Source organism: Stegostoma tigrinum, chromosome 44 (genome assembly GCF_030684315.1).
Source record: "Stegostoma tigrinum isolate sSteTig4 chromosome 44, sSteTig4.hap1, whole genome shotgun sequence".
NCBI lineage: Eukaryota > Metazoa > Chordata > Chondrichthyes > Orectolobiformes > Stegostomatidae > Stegostoma > Stegostoma tigrinum.
Genome location: NC_081397.1, coordinates 6,947,324 through 6,963,935, shown reverse-complemented (window position 1 = coordinate 6,963,935; position 16,612 = coordinate 6,947,324). Strand labels below are relative to the sequence as shown.

At 44.2% G+C, this 16,612-nt stretch overlaps 1 protein-coding gene across 1 annotated transcript; it reads right to left on the bottom strand.

Moving 5' to 3' along the window:
- Positions 1–855: 855 nt before the first annotated feature.
- On the bottom strand, positions 856–15,322 carry LOC132206826 (complement C3-like). The gene is made up of 4 exons (XM_059641905.1): positions 15,144–15,322; positions 11,410–11,571; positions 3,528–3,587; positions 856–1,009 (listed from the first exon to the last, which is right to left on the bottom strand). Exons 1-4 carry the CDS (start codon positions 15,270–15,272, stop codon positions 986–988), a joined length of 375 nt encoding a protein of 124 aa, XP_059497888.1. The 5' UTR covers positions 15,273–15,322; the 3' UTR covers positions 856–985.
- Between the last annotated feature and the right edge of the window lie 1,290 nt (positions 15,323–16,612).

Here is a 16,612-nt window from a genome sequence, read left to right as displayed (position 1 = left end):
CCCAGAATGAGCCCCAATTGTCCATGTACCTGAAGCCCTCCCACCTGCACCATCCCTGCAGCCACGTCTTCAGCTGAAATCTCTCCCTGTTCTTTGCCTCGCTATCACGTGGTACGGGTGACAAACCAGAGATGACCACTCTGTTTGTTCTAGCTCTCGGCTTCCACCCGAGCTCCCTCAAATCCTGCCTGACATCCCTATCCCTCTTTCTACATATGTCGTTGGTGCCTATGTGGATCACGACTTGGGGCTGGTCACCCTCTCCCTTCAGGACCCGAAAGAGACGATCCGAGACATCACAGACCCTGGCACCTGGTAGGCAACACACCAATCGTGAGTCTCTTTCATTCCCGGCAAATCTTCTATCATTCCCTCTTACTACTGAGTCCCCAATGACTATCACTCTCTTCCTATCCCCGCTTCCCTTCTGTGCAAGAGGGACAGACTCTGTGCCAGAGACCTGCACCCTACTGCATACCCCTGCTAACTCGTCCCCCGGAACAGTATCCAAAATGGTATAGTTGTTTTTCAGTGGAGCGACCGCAGGGGATTTCAGGGGAACGACCACAGGGGAAGGTTAGTCAAGCTACACCGGGTAAACGTGGATTTTTGGCTGAAGAAACATGTGTTTCAATGTGAGCTAATGGAAGAAGCCATGGAGTCAAAGCTAAACATTTCGACAATAAGACAACCATTCTTAAAAGCAGCATACAGCGTGAAAAAGAAATGAGCTGCTTTGATATCCACTTAAAATTTATGTGGAATATCAGATGGAATTTTCTTATTGACTCCATTGTGCAATCATGTCGAGCTAAAAATGTTAACTGCATTAATTAATACTAACCAGAAACGGACTTTGTAGTAAATGGTTTGACGGTTTTCTGTCTCTGGAACATCCCTTTTCTTTCTCGAACGAAGATCGTACCAACCTATGGTACCAAACGGTGAGTCAAACGGATGGGACACATAATCTTTAAATTCCTCATCAAAACAGTCTAATCGTACGGTTCTGTGCAATAAAAGAGAAAGAATAAACATGTTTCCCACAATTTTGCTGATGTTTACGAACAGAATGCTCAAATTCAAAAAGTTTGGGCTCGCATGTCTGCTTCCTCCAGCCTGTTTAAACTGTTCCATTCAATGTGAAATTTGTGATAAGTTTTAGCACACAGGTCTATGTGATCTGCGCCACCACCTTCTATTACTCATACATGCTTTCCCCCTCTTCCTATAATACATTCCTTGAAGTGTTCAATGAGATTTTGATTTTAAATCTTATCGTCATATTCTTTTTATTCTCAAGCATCAATGAATCTGATGTTGCCGCCATTCCATGCAGTGCACAGGAGTCTTACTCTTGCCATGAGCACTGAGGGAGTATGGGGTCACAACTGTCTCATAGTTCAGAATGAAATTCTACATATAGGGCTATGAAGAGTCATGCAGTTAATTTTATTTGACATGCTATTTCTTTTCTTCACAAATATGCTGGATTTAAAGTGATCTTCACCCTCATTTAAAATGAATTCAATATCCAACCATCTGTAAAACTAGCATATCCAAATTTTAATTTGAGTTCAGTGTTACACAAAGATATTACTTTGTTAAAAATTATATTCGAGTCAACATTAACATTTCATTCCCTGACAGCGGGTGAACTTACTTTTAAACTCCAATTTTCCTTCGGTATTAATGGAGAGGTGAGCCTTTTTGCAAGCACCGAAAGGCTGCACCAGTTTATGCTAAAACTTACGGAACTGTAAGTTTCACAAATATGTTCCTATTAAACACTAATTCCTATTGAAGCAGTATGAAGCTAAATTCATTCAACTGGACAGCAAAAACGGTCAAAATTTTAAAAGCAAGCAACTATTTTGAAGTCACTCTTCGAACTAAATTCCATCTTGGTGTGTGAGAGTCCATAGGTTCCTCACTCTCAACGAACCATTCAACTGTCATGCAATTACTGAAACACACAGACAAAAAACATCAATGTTAACAGTCACTAAGATTTTGAGAGTGATTTGGAATTCGTACTCAATACCCCCTGGGGAAAATCTGTTCCAATCTGGATAGTACTCACTTATCACCATCCCACCTACCTTCCCCAGCACCTCCTCCCCCTCCACGCGATTTGTTTCTGAGCTCCCTTCCACCCTCCATTTCTCAGGAAGGGTCCTGACCCAAAACCTCAACTTTCTTGAGCCTCTGATGCTGCCTGCCCTGCTGTGTAACTCCAGCTCCACAATGTGTTATCTCAGACACCAACATTGGCAGGTCTTACTATCTGGATAACTCATTCTCACCTTGTCACAAGTGATTTATAGAACATAGAACATAGAACATAGAACAGTACAGCACAGAACAGGCCCTTCAGCCCACAATGTTGTGCCGACCATTGATCCTCATGTATGCACCCTCAAATTTCTGTGACCATATACATGTCCAGCAGTCTCTTAAATGACCCCAATGACCTTGCTTCCACAACTGCTGCTGGCAACGCATTCCATGCTCCCACAACTCTCTGCGTAAAGAACCTGCCTCTGACATCCCCTCTATACTTTCCTCCAAACAGCTTAAAACTATGACCCCTCGTGCTAGCCATTTCTGCCCTGGGAAATAGTCTCTGGCTCTCAACTCTATCTATGCCTCTCATTATCTTGTATACCTCAATTAGGTCCCCTCTCCTCCTCCTTTTCTCCAATGAAAAGAGACCGAGCTCAGTCAACCTCTCTTCATAAGATAAGCCCTCCAGTCCAGGCAGCATCCTGGTAAACCTCCTCTGAACCCTCTCCAAAGCATCCACATCTTTCCTATAATAGGGCGCCCAGAACTGGATGCAGTATTCCAAGTGCGGTCTAACCAAAGTTTTATAGAGCTGCAACAAGATGTCACGACTCTTAAACTCAATCCCCCTGTTAATGAAAGCCAAAACACCATATGCTTTCTTAACAACCCTGTCCACTTGGGTGGCCATTTTAAGGGATCTATGTATCTGCACACCAAGATCCCTCTGTTCCTCCACGCTGCCAAGAATCCTATCCTTAATCCTGTACTCAGCTTTCAAATTCGACCTTCCAAAATGCATCACCTCGCATTTATCCAGGTTGAACTCCATCTGCCACCTCTCAGCCCATCTCTGCATCCTGTCAATGTCCCGCTGCAGCCTACAACAGCCCTCTACACTGTCAACGACACCTCCGACCTTTGTGTCGTCTGCAAACTTGCTGACCCATCCTTCAATCCCCTCGTCCAAGTCATTAATAAAAATTACAAACAGTAGAGGCCCAAGGACAGAGCCCTGTGGAACTCCACTCACCACTGACTTCCAGGCAGAATATTTTCCTTATTATCTTTTCAGATGACGCATATACATGTATATACATAAATATACATATTGCACTTTTATGCCTGAACCACTAACCTAGAGGATATTTTGAAAGAGTCTCTTCATATCTGCATGAAAGAGAAATCATCAAGGTCATAACTTTCATTTTAGGAATAACTCGAACATTCAAAGTACTCACAGTCAGTGTCCCATTTCCTTGACCAGTCAATTTGATGTGAATCTTTCTTCCAAGTGGAAACTATAACAGCAATTATATTTGAGAGTCAAACACTTCATTGCATCACCAATATTTCCTTGTCTGTTTGAAGCATAACATAATGAAATAATCATGGACAGATTGGCCAACAGTGTAATTTAATGTGTGTTATGGCAACTCAAAATCACAACCATTGAAGTGATCTTTCAAAAGCTGTTGTCATACAACAGAGCACTTTTTGAGGTGCAGTGATGAACATACTTCCTGAGATGCAAATAATATATGCCAAATTAATTCCAAAGAATACCTTTACAATTAAAAAGAAGCTAAAAATCTCTTTACATTGCGAAGCTTGTCAGATTGCTATTAGTCAATGGAAATCGTTCAGAACAATTATTTATTCCCAGATGAAAAGGAAGTGTATACATTTCATGACAACAAAATGTGAGGCTGGATGAACACAGCAGGCCAAGCAGCATCTCAGGAGCACTTTTGTCCTCCTGAGATGCTGCTTGGCCTGCTGTGTTCATCCAGCCTCACATTTTGTTGTCTGGGATTCTTCAGCATCTGCAGTTCCCATTATCTCGTATACATTTCATTTTCACATCTTATCCAAGAGTGAAAAAAAAACACCTTCATGAATGCATTGTCAAACAAGAAGGCTCACAAAAAAAGCCATTTGGCCCATTGAATATTCCTCCATCATTCGGTGAGATCATGGTTGATCTCATTACATTTATCATGACACAGCATTTCCACCAAACCCTCCTTATAGCTAATACATTCCGATCCAAGTAACATCCTGGTAAATCTCTGTTTCTGTGCCATGCCTTGTCTTTCTAAATATTTTTTCAGTCATCCACAAATTTAGCCACAGCACATGCACCTCTTTCCTCCAAGTCATTAATAAACAAGCACAAGAGCTGTGGTTCCTTCAGTGCGACCTCATTTCTGACTGACAAGCCAACCCTGGCATCTCTGTCCATTTGTATCGGAGATAATGGGAACTGCAGATGCTTCAGAATCCAAGATAACAAAGTGTGGATCTGGATGAACACAGCAGGATGAACACACAGAAGTAGAAGGGTCTCGGCACAAAACGTCAGCTTTTACGCTCCTGAGATGCTGCTTGGCCTGCTGTGCTCATCCAGCTCCACACTTTGTTATCTCTGTTCATTTGCCTGTTCTTTCTATCGGACATGAATCATTGGCTATTTCGTTCCCAACACTTATCCCCTAACAACCACCTCTCTGTGATACCCAGAGTGATGTATCTGTCAATTTCAATCTGCACCACAAACTCATTCACTTTGTTTCATATACTCCCTGCAATTCAATACAAGATCTTCAGTCTGGCATTTGCAGCCACCCTTCTTATCTGCTGCAGCTGAAGTGAGACTCCTGACCATTTCCATACTTTTTGTCCTATTACTTGCTCTGGAAACTTTGCTGAGCACTTACCAACTTCTAACTTTTTCCACAATTTTCCATGCAACTGAGCTCACCCACTCCACACTTTTTATTTTTACGCCCTAGCCCCAGACCTAGCTCTGTATTTTGCGAGGATACTTGTCCCAATATGATTCTCGTCGAGCCTATAACACCAGAACGACTCCCTCCTTCCCCATACCGATGCCAATGTCCCATGAATTCAAACACATTTCTGCCATGCCACCATTTGAACAATGTACATCTATAATTATGTTCACACCGTGCCAAAGTGCTCAGATAATAATCCAGAGATTATTACCATTCTGGTTCTGCTTTCTCACCTCAGCACCTCGGTGCTCATAATCCCTCAGCAGAACCTCTTTCCTCTTTCTTCCATATCAATGGTACCTGTGTGGACCACGATAGCTGGATTTCTACTCCTCCCACTTCAAGTTCCTTTGCAGCCGAGATGGAATATCCTGAACCTGGGCACCAGGCAGGCAACACTACTTTCGAGACTCTCGATCCTGGTCACAACGAACAGTGTTCATTCCCCAAACTATACTACCTCTGATTATAACCACATTTCACTTTTTATCCCCTCCTGAATGTCCCCCCTGTCCCACAGTGCTACAGTCAGTTTACTCATCTTCCCTATACCCTGCACTCTCATCCACACAGGAAGAAAGAATCTCAAACCTGTTAGATAAGATCAAAGACCAAGGTTCCTTCTGCACGACATCCTGGATCCTTCCACCTGCCCTGTTCTTTGTCATTGGCCACTGACCGAGTTTCAGCTAGTTAATCTAAGGTGTGTGACTGCCTCCTGAAACACAGCATTCCCTGGTAACTCTGCCCCACATGATTTGTTGATTGGTCAAAACTGAGATTCCAGTTCATCAACCGTGAGCTGGAGTCTGGGGCCTGACCACTCCCCCGTCATGTAGGTACAAATCATCATCTGGCCTGGCATCTCCATTTCAATTACTTCGATCTTAATTTGATTTGAAAACATTCTGGTCTTTTAGTTTGTAGCCTGTAAATATTTCTCCGATTTACTTTCAATCTGAAAGCTACCGATAATAGATTCTTAAACCAGTAGCGATCACCAACCAATGAACCTGGTTCACCCTCTCGGTCCCTGATTCTGGCTTCAATTCACCCTGTCTCAAAAAAAAAATGCTTACGAACTATCAGGCAAAAAAAGCAAGCAAATGGCACCTCTTACCCTCTGCACTGACTTACCGCGTTGCCACCAAGTTCCCCAAAATATATATTCACTTGGTGCATTTCACTCGAGATGTCATCTCTTCTTCCAGAACGTGCAAAGCATACTGATCCATAGCAATATACTACCTTCAAAACCTCAGCTCTTAGCTTATTACTTTTGAATACATTCTCAATGCTTTCTCCAAGTCCAAACACAACACATTTACTGGTTTTCCTCTATTAATTCTCCTCCCAAAACTTCCTCCAAAAACCCAAACAAATTAGCCAGACATAATTTCTCTTTCATCAGGCTATGGTGATTCTGTTTGATTAGATTATGATTTTCCAAATGTCCTGCTATTATTTTCTTCATAGTTGATTGCCACATATTTCCAACAATAGATGTTCGGTTGGTTCGGTTGTAGTTATCTTCTTGTTGCCTCTCTCCTTTTTGAATAGGGACGTCACATCAGAATTTTTCCAGCCCTCAGATGCTTCGAGAATCTGAACCTTTTTGGGAAATTACAGTCAATGCATACACCGACTCTGAAGTTCATTGTTTAGAATCTTAGAAAGTAAACCATCACGGCAAAGAGTCTAATCTGCTTTCACTCCATTAGATTGTCGACTGCTACTTCTCTCATGGTAGTGATGGTGTGGTAGTGATGTGTTTAATTCCTCCCTGTATTCTTTAGTAATAAGGGGATCCTTGAAGTATCTTCCACTGTAAAGGCTACCCTTTTCTCATTGTCATTGTTCCTTGATTTAAAAATTAACCTGGCCATCTCAGACGAGCATATAATTCATGGCATTACCTCTAAAACCTTCTCTGCTAAAGTGTTCAACAGATTGCTACAACCTGAAAGAAGTAATTCTTCCCCTAAATTAATAGGCAACCGATTTGAAAATGTGGCCTCTGGTCGTAAAATCTTTCACAATATTAAGGGAGTGCTGCACTGTCACTGGAGGCCCCAAACCCCACCTCTTCCTCCGGTACATTGATGACTGTATCGGCACCGCCTCTTGCTCCCCAGAGGAGCTCAAACAGTTCATCCACTTCACCAACACCTTCCACCCCAACCTTCAGTTCACCTGGGCCATCTCCAGCACATCCCTCACCTTCCTGGACCTCTCAGTCTCCATCTCAGGCAACCAGCTTGTAACTGATGTCCATTTCAAGCCCACCGACTCCCACAGCTACCTAGAATACACCTCCTCCCACCCACCATCCTGCAAAAATTCCATCCCCTATTCTCAATTCCTCCGCCTCCGCCGCTTCTGCTCCCACGATAAGACATTCCACTCCCGCACATCCCAGATGTCCAAGTTCTTCAAGGACCGCAACTTCCCCCCGACAGTGATCGAGAACACCCTTGACCGCATCTCCCATATTTCCCGCAACACATCCCTCACACCCCGTCACACCAAAGAGGATCCCCCTCGTTCTCACACACCACCCCACCAGCATCCGGATACAACGCATCATCCTCTGACACTTCCGCCATCTACAATCCGACCCCACCACCCAACACATTTTTCCATCCCCACCCCTGTCTGCTTTCCGGAGAGACCACTCTCTCCATGACTCCCTTGTTCGCTCCACACTGCCCTCCAACCCCACCACCCTCCCCTGCAACCGCAGGAAATGCTACACTTGCCCCCACACCACCTCCCTCACCCCTATCCCAGGCCCCAAGATGACATTCCACATTAAGCAGAGGTTCACCTGCACATCTGCCAATGTGGTATACTGCATCCACTGTACCCGGTGTGGCTTCCTTCACAGTGGGGAAACCAAGCGGAGGCTTGGGGACCGCTTTGCAGAACACCTCCGCTTAGTTCGCAACAAACAACTGCACCTCCCAGTCGCAAACCATTTCCACTCCCCCTCCCATTCTTTAGATGACATGTCCATCATGGGCCTCCTGCACTGCCACAATGATGCCACCCAAAGGTTGCAGGAACAGCAACTCATATTCCGCCTGGGAACCCTGCAGCATAATGGTATCAACGTGGACTTCACCAGTTTCAAAATCTCTCCCACCGCATCCCTCAACCAGTCCAATTCTTCCCCTCCCCCCACTGCACCACACAACCAGCCCAGCTCTTCCCCTCCACCCACTGCATCCCAAAACCAGTCCAACCTGTCTCTGCCTCCCTAACCTGTTCTTCCTCTCACCCATCCCTTCCTCCCACCCCCATCTACCTACTAACCTCATCCCACCTCCTTGACCTGTCCGTCTTCCCTGGACTGACCTATCCCCTCCCTACCTCCCCACCTATACTCTCTCCACCTATCTTCTTTTCTCTCCATCTTCGGTCCGCCTCCCCTTCTCTCCCTATTTATTTCAGAACCCTCTCCCCATCCCCCTCTCTGATGAAGGGTCTAGGCCCGAAACGTCAGCTTTTGTGCTCCTGAGATGCTGCTTGGCCTGTTATGTTCATCCAGCCTCACATTTTATGATCTTGGATTCTCCAGCATCTGCAGTTCCCATTATGTATGGTGATTCTGTCTGATTAGATTCTGATTTTCCAAATGTCCTGCTATTATTTTCTTCATAGTTGATTGCCACATATTTCCAACAAGAGATGTTAGGCTGTTTCGATTGTAGTTATCTTCTTTTTGCCTCTCTCCTTTTTAAATAGGGATGTCACATCAGCATTTTTCCAGCCCTCGGATGCTTCTCTAGAATCTAAACCTGTTTGGGAAATTACAATCAATGCATACACCGACTCTGAAGCTCATTGTTGAGAATCTTAGAAAGTAAACCATCATGGCAAAGAGTCGAATCTGCTTTTACTCCATCGGATTGTCTACTGCTACTTCTCTCATGGTACTGATGGTGTGGTAGTGACGGGCTTAATTCCTCCCTGTATTCTGTAGTAATAAGGGGATCCTTGAAGTATCTTCCACTGTAAAGAGTACCCTTTTCTCATTATCACTGATAATGGGAACTGCAGATGCTGGAGAATCCAAGATAACAAAATGTGAGGCTGGATGAACACAGCAGGCCCAGCAGCATCTCAGGAGCACAAAAGCTGACGTTTCAGGCCTAGACCCTTTTCTCATTATCATTGTTTCTTGATTTAAAAATTAACCTGGCCGTTACAGCCTAGCATATAATTAATGGCATTACCTCTAAAATCTTCTTGGCTAAAGTGTTCAATAAATTGCTACAACCTGAAAGAAGTCATTCTTCCCTGAAATAATGGGCAACCAATTTGAAAATGTGGCCTCTGGTCGTAAAATCTTTCACAAATGGGAGTAATCTCTATGGATATACACCATCAAGCCTCTTAAGAATCTTAAATGTCGAAAAAATAAGATTTTTTTCAATCTTATAAACACCAATGAACGTAGTCCCAGCCTGCCCAACATTCATAAGCATAGCAATCCCCTGTGCCATTTCTGAAATCAACCCAGTCAACATGAGGCGTACGGCCTCCGCAGCATTCGCTCTGTGGCCGTACATGACTTCTAAGTTACCATCCTGCTGCTGCGACTCTACTTCCATTTACGATGCAGTCCTCTGTCCATCCTAACATACTACCCTTGAACACATGGGCTCTTTTCTTTTGAGACACCTTATGAGCTGTACCTTATCAAATGCTTTTTTGAAATCTCAATGTACGACATCAACTGGTGGTCCTTCATCAGTAATGTTTGTTTCCTTCTCAAAGCACTGTAGCAAGTTTGTCAAGTATTATTTCCCCTTTCTGAAAGGATGTTAACTCTGTAGGATGTTATAGCACACTCAGTACCCTGTTATTTCATCTTTCATTGCCGGCATGAACATCTACCCAGGTTGACCTAAATTGGCAATACTGGCTTACTATTTTGTCCAAGTATCTTTGGAATAATGGTGTTATGTTCACAATCTTTCAATCCTCTGAGAATTTTCCACAATCTAAGGATTCTTGGAACATTATCATCAGTGCCTCCATTGTATCTGTAGCTGCGCTGTTCAACATGAGAGGATACAACTCATCATACCCCTTGGATATTTTCTCTACTGATTGGAGTCATGTTTGGAATTCTGTGCAGTGACATTCACTTTTAACAGTTTGCTAAATACTACCAGGAACAGAAATTGTGATCCAGGTGCAACTAAACTAAAGCTTTCAGCACGGAAGAAAGTCTTTCAATTCATTATGAACCTAATAACTCCTGAAAAGGGCAATACAATTTGCCTCAGTCCATAATGTTCTTTCTCGAACATCCTGAGATGTATTATCTGTATTTCTTCAAATTTACCACAGAATCTGTTTCAATCACCCTTTCAGCAATACGCATGACAACAATTCGGCATTCTTAGTCCCCCTGTAGCCTCCGATGCACATGTGCATTGTTAGCTGATTATTTGTTTGTGTGCCTGCTTTTTTGCTCAAATGGATCAAGTTAAGTTCGTGTTCTTTTGTCATCAAAACTATTGCCTCCTCACTCTCATCTTCCTTGTTTTATCCCTCTGCTGGAATATTTAATTTGTCGACATATCTGAAATATGTTGTTGAATGGTGATAATAAACTCATATTCCACTTGGGAACCCTGCAGCCCAATGGCATCAATGTGGACTTCACCAGCTTCAAAATCTCCCCTTCCCCCACCGCATCCCTAAACCAGCCCAGCTCGTCCCCTCCCCCCACTGCACCACACAACCAGCCCAGCTCTTCCCCACCACCCACTGCATCCTAAAATCAGTCCAACCTGTCTCTGCCTCCCTAACCTGTTCATCCTCTCACCCATCCCTTCCTCCCACCCCAAGCCGCACCTCCATCTCCTACCTACTAACCTCATCCCACCTCCTTGATCTGTCCGTCTTCCCTGGACTGACCTATCCCCTCCCTACCTCCCCAGCTATACTCTCCTCTCCACCTATCTTCTTTTCTCTCCATCTTCGGTCCGCCTCCCCCTCTCTCCCTGTTTATTCCAGAACCCTCACCCCATCCCCCTCTCTGATGAAGGGTCTAGGCCCGAAACGTCAGCTTTTGTGCTCCTGAGATGCTGCTGGGCCTGCTGTGTTCATCCAGCCTCACATTTCACTATGTTGTTGAATGGATTGGGTTTTGTAACATTGCATTCCCCATAGGCCATCTACCAATACTCTTGCTTGTTCTAACAGTTATTACCTTGCAGAGTGGAAAATGCAGTTTGAAAGCAAAGGAACATTATTGATGAAGACGTTAATGCATAAATTGCTGTGATCTTCTAAACAACAAACTCACCTTCAATTCTTTCTCAGTCAGAGCATTATGCTGGCGCAAATGAATCGTTTTCTCAATGGGACTTCCAAAAACATGGAATTGAATTTGCATATTGATTTCTTCTTCCCTCTTCAGAAATGCAATGTCGCATCGTGATGAAGCTTCCAAGGCAATGATTGTGTCCTTCAATGAAGGGAAATGTGACTTTTAGATTCATGGAAATATTTCAGTACTTCCATATACATGAAAGGCAAACATTCCCTCTGCATGCTGACCCAAGTCCGCAAGACGAGGGCATGACCCAGTCTCATTTTATCGTATCTTTCTGATTTTACATGCCACGGGATCATCATTGCAGTGTAACAGAAATGTTGATCATGGACATTTATCACCGTTTTCATAAATCATGGCAAATTTTCAACACCATGCAAGTCTATGAAGGCTCAATCTCATGACACCTTGCCTGCTGCACAAAGACATTCTTACACTGCTTTCAATGTTAGGGATCAAACAAAACACAATCATTACACAAATGCATCAACACGCTACTTTCAATAGGATCTGGCGCAGGCTTGGAGGGCCGAAGGGCCTGTTCCTGTGCTGTAATTTTCTTTGTTCTTTGACCAGATAAAAAGGAAAAGGGAGGTGTATAACAGTCATCAAGGGAACAAGAGCCCCTGTAGACGCACTAACGTCAACCAGGCCAACATCCCCAGCACTGAGGCACTGACCATCCTCGATCAGCTACAATGGGCTGGACACTTCATCTGTATGACTGACACAAGACTCTCCCCACGTTCTCATCCGAGCTTCAAAACAGCAGGCGAGACCCAGATGTGCAGAGGAAGCACTCGCCGATAAACTCAAGGCCTCAATGGTGAAGTGCAACATTCCTGCAGACACCTGGGAATCGCCAGCCTAAGACGGTCCAAAGCCTGAAGAGCACCTGGGAAGGCATCAAACACCTCGAGGCTTGCCTTTGGAAGCAGTGGAAGCCATGCAGCCATACCAAACCTCCCTCACCCCTTCCCACGACTGCCTTCTGCCCCGAGTGCAACAGAGCCTACGGTAGCTGCATCGGTCTGTACAGCCGCCGATCAATTCAGCCTGAGAGTGGGAGAGTGTCAGAGTGTCATCCATATCTGCGAGAAACCACCATGATCATGATGTATAGTGTGCAGGGGCATCTCGTCATAGCAATTCAGAGAACAAATACAGGGCAACAGAACGCTGGTGACCAAGATTAGGATTAGGGAGAATCTCAAAATCTTCTACAAGTGTCTTAGAGGGAAAGAGAAAACCCAGGGAAAACCAAGTCTCATTAGGGATGAAGAGGCAAATCAATGGTTTGAACTGGAGAGCAATTGTCCGGTGTTAAACGAGAACTTCACATCAGCTTTTACATGTGAGAAGGAGCACACAATTCCCGAGCAGAATTAACAGAGACTGGGGAGATGTTAGGTGTTTTGGTGAATTTAAAATTGGACAAATCCCAGGTTTGGATGAAGTGTATGCCAAGATGCCCAGGGAGATGAGAGAAAAAATTCCACTCGCCCTCATACAGAGCTTTCACAAGTACCAAGGGACTGGAGAACAGGTAACACAGTTCCACTTATCAAAATGCGTGACAAACATAAAGCAGAGTATTACAGACCGGTGAGTATCACATCAGTAGATAGGAAAATATTGGAGAAAATTCTGAACGGCAGGCTTAATTTCCTTTGAAAGAAGCAGGGTTTGATCAGCGACGGTCAGCATAGCTTTGTCAGACGGAGGTCATGCCTCACAAACCGAGATGATCCTTTCAAAGAGGTGACGGAGTGTGCAGATGGGAGTTGATGTGGTGAAAATAGATTTCAGCAAAGACTTGGACAGGGTCCCAAATGGGAGCGTGGCAAAGAAGGTAAAGCTCATGGGGTCCAGGAAAATACAGCAAGTTGAATCCAAAGTTACAGATTGGTCAAATGGGCAGGTCAGTGGTAGATGGAATGTTAACCCTGATCAGTCAGGTAATGCAATTTGGACAAACGAACAAGGCAAGGAATCATTCAAAGAAATGCCAGGACACTAGGAAGGTCAGAGGAATGGTGTGATCTTGGGGTACTCGGCCACAGATTCCTGAACGTGGAATGGCAGCTTAAAAGGACAGTTCAGAAAGCATATGGCTCAAGAGCTGTACAGGACTTTGGTTAGGCCCCAGCTGAACTGCTCAGTGCAGTTCTGGTCTCTCCATTATAGGAAGGAGGTGTTTGCATTTGAGCATGTGTGGAGGACATTCATCAAGATGTTCTGAGGGGGTGAAGCATTTTAACTCTTGGGAGAGTCTGGATAAGTTTGTGTTAGTAAGAACTGCCAATGCTGGAGTCTGAGATCACACAGTGTGGAGCTGGAGGAACACTGCAGGCCAGGCAGCATCACTGTTGCTGATCTCTGGTTAAGGGTTTAGGCCTGAAACATCAGCTTTTGCGCTCCTGAGATGCTGCTTGGCCTGTTGTGTTCAGCCAGCTCCACACTATGTTTTCTTTTGTATTCTCCAGCATCTGCAGTTTCCCTTGTCTCGAGCATCACTGTTTTATCTGGATAAGGTTGGATTGTTTTCTTTCGAGCAGAGAGGGTTGAAGGAGGTCCTGAAAAAATTGTTTGGATTAATATGGGTATAGGCGAGGTAAAAAGAAGGTTCATAATGGGGTCGGTGGCGGGGGGGCGGTGGTGGTAGAGGAAGAGATACGTACATTTAAGTTAAAAGCTCAGAAGGAATTTCAGGAAAGAAAAGACACCCAGAAGGTGCTGGGTGTTTGGAATTCATTGTCTGGGACTTTAGTTGAGGTGGTGGATAATCTTTTCACATTAAAGAAAAAGGGTTGGTACAGCACTTAAAATGAAATAACATTCAAGGCAATTGGCCTATTGCTGGAACATGAGCCGAATGTCAACTTAGTGTGGCTTCAGTGGTTACAGACACAATGGAATGAAGTGCCTGTTCAATTCTGTAGAATTCTCTGATTCTGGAGCAGGGGACAGCACGGGACAGTTCACCTATCTTCTCCTTTATCCATCTTCTGTCTGCCTCCCCACTTCTCCCTATGTTTTACAGAATCCCCTTCTCCTCCCCCGGTTTTCAAGAAGGGTCTCAATCTGAAACGTCAGCTTTCTTCCTTCTCTGATGCTGCTCGGCCCGCTGTGTTCATCCAGTTCTGCACCTTGTTCTCTCAGATTCTCCTACTACCTCTGAGGAAACTTCCTTGTTTTTGCACCGAAACTGTGGTCAGAATGTGGAACGCACTGACTGTGTGGGTGGTAGAGGCAGAAACCATGATAACATTTAACAAGTCTTTGATTGGGCATTTGCGATGCCAAGGCATACAAGGCTCTGGGTCAAGTGCTGGGAAATGTGATTCCAATAGTTAGGGACTTGCATCTTGTGAGGGCACATACAATTTTCTGAAGGGTCTGTTCCATTGCCATAGCACTCGATTATGCTGTCCCTCAATGATCCTGTGACAAGTAAGTGAAGGTTTACAGAAACAGGTAGTTTTCAAGGACAAGGCCAAAAGGAAAACTGATGCACAGACAAAGTGCATGTAAGAATTTAACCAAGGATTAACACCATTCAAGAACTGGAATTTGTGCCAATGCACCAAACCTGCAGATGAAAATGCAGTGTCCAGTTTGATTGCAAACAGCATCAACCACCAGTTAGTAACATGATCAATGGAAATATCTGAATGCCTGTTGTTGTGATCTCAAGCATTTACCTGCGTCGAGTGAAATCCACCACCATAGTTCTGTTGCATCGTTAGCCACCTCGCAATCGGTGTTGCATAGTCAATATCATTCCTTGACAATGCTTGAAGCAAGGCATAAGCAGTGGTTTCCACAGTCATCGCAGAAGCCTTTGCTGCTTCAATTGGATACGGCTTCTCGTCCTCCAACAATGGAGGCTTTCCAGTTACCAACATCAAAATCTGTCATTTGACAAAGGGATTAGCTGAGAATAAAGTTTACATCATATAGATTTTTGTTTGCATTTCACCAACACAACAATGGTTTTGCTGGTCAAGATCCACCATTATCTCACCACTGATGTCTATAACATTCTCCATACTTCCCGCTCAGTGATGGGTCCTTTTGTTTGGGAAAAATAGGCACCTTCGAATGCAAATGAATCAAGATGAGCTTTAGTTTCTCATCAGGCTACATGGCAGTTATTACAAGATGTTATGAACAAAAGGTGTAGGAGCAGATGAAACCATTCATAGCATCAGTCTGGATGATCTTCTTGCCCTCAACCTGAGGAGGCATCACAGATCTTAACTAACACGCAATTCAAATTATTTCACGCAATGACAAGACTGGATGCTCTGGATACTGCAAATGCCATGGCACCTGGCAGCATCCCACAAACTGTATTGGAACAATGACCCCCAAGGTCACCACACCAACAGTAAATGTTTTCCAGTACATTTTTAAACACTCGCGATACTCATATTTCAGAGAAAGATGACCTATCACGCAATCGGCAGACAAATTGTCCTGACCAATTATGACCTCAATGTATTCTCAATCATCAGCAAAGTGATGCAACATCTGGATGACAGTGCTGTCAAACAGCTGCACACTGAGGCTCAGTTTACTTTTTGTCATGCCACACTTCTCGTAACCTCATTCAGGATTTACCACAAATATGATCAGAGATCCTGAGCTTGAAAAGGAAGGAAAGTGCAATCTGTCATTTCCACCAAGGCAACTTCTGATTGAATGTGGTGTGAAGCAGAGGAATAGGAAGTTGAGTCAGTGGCATTCACTGGATACCTGCACTGGTTGAAGTCATGTCTTCATTTGAACCAAAGTGGAGACATGAACGTTCATTGAATATTGTCCAGGTGTCCAGCAGAATTCATGACTTTTCCAACAGTGAAGTCAACGATGAGAAAATACAGTGAGACTTGGACAACGATCAGGCTTGGCCTGATAAAGGATAAGTTACATTTGCACCATACAAGTGCTCAGCAGCAATCAGCTCCAACAAGAGCGAATATGACCATGTCAAAAAAATTCCATGTCCTTACCCTAACTGGGTCAGTTATATAATCAGCAGCAGCCAGGTCCGTGGTACAAACCGCCCTGCTGTGGAAGAGGGTGAGGCAAATCCAAGTGAGTGATTGTGGTTGGAGACTCATTCGTTGGGACATAGTTTCTGTAGCCACATTTGAGACACCAGGGC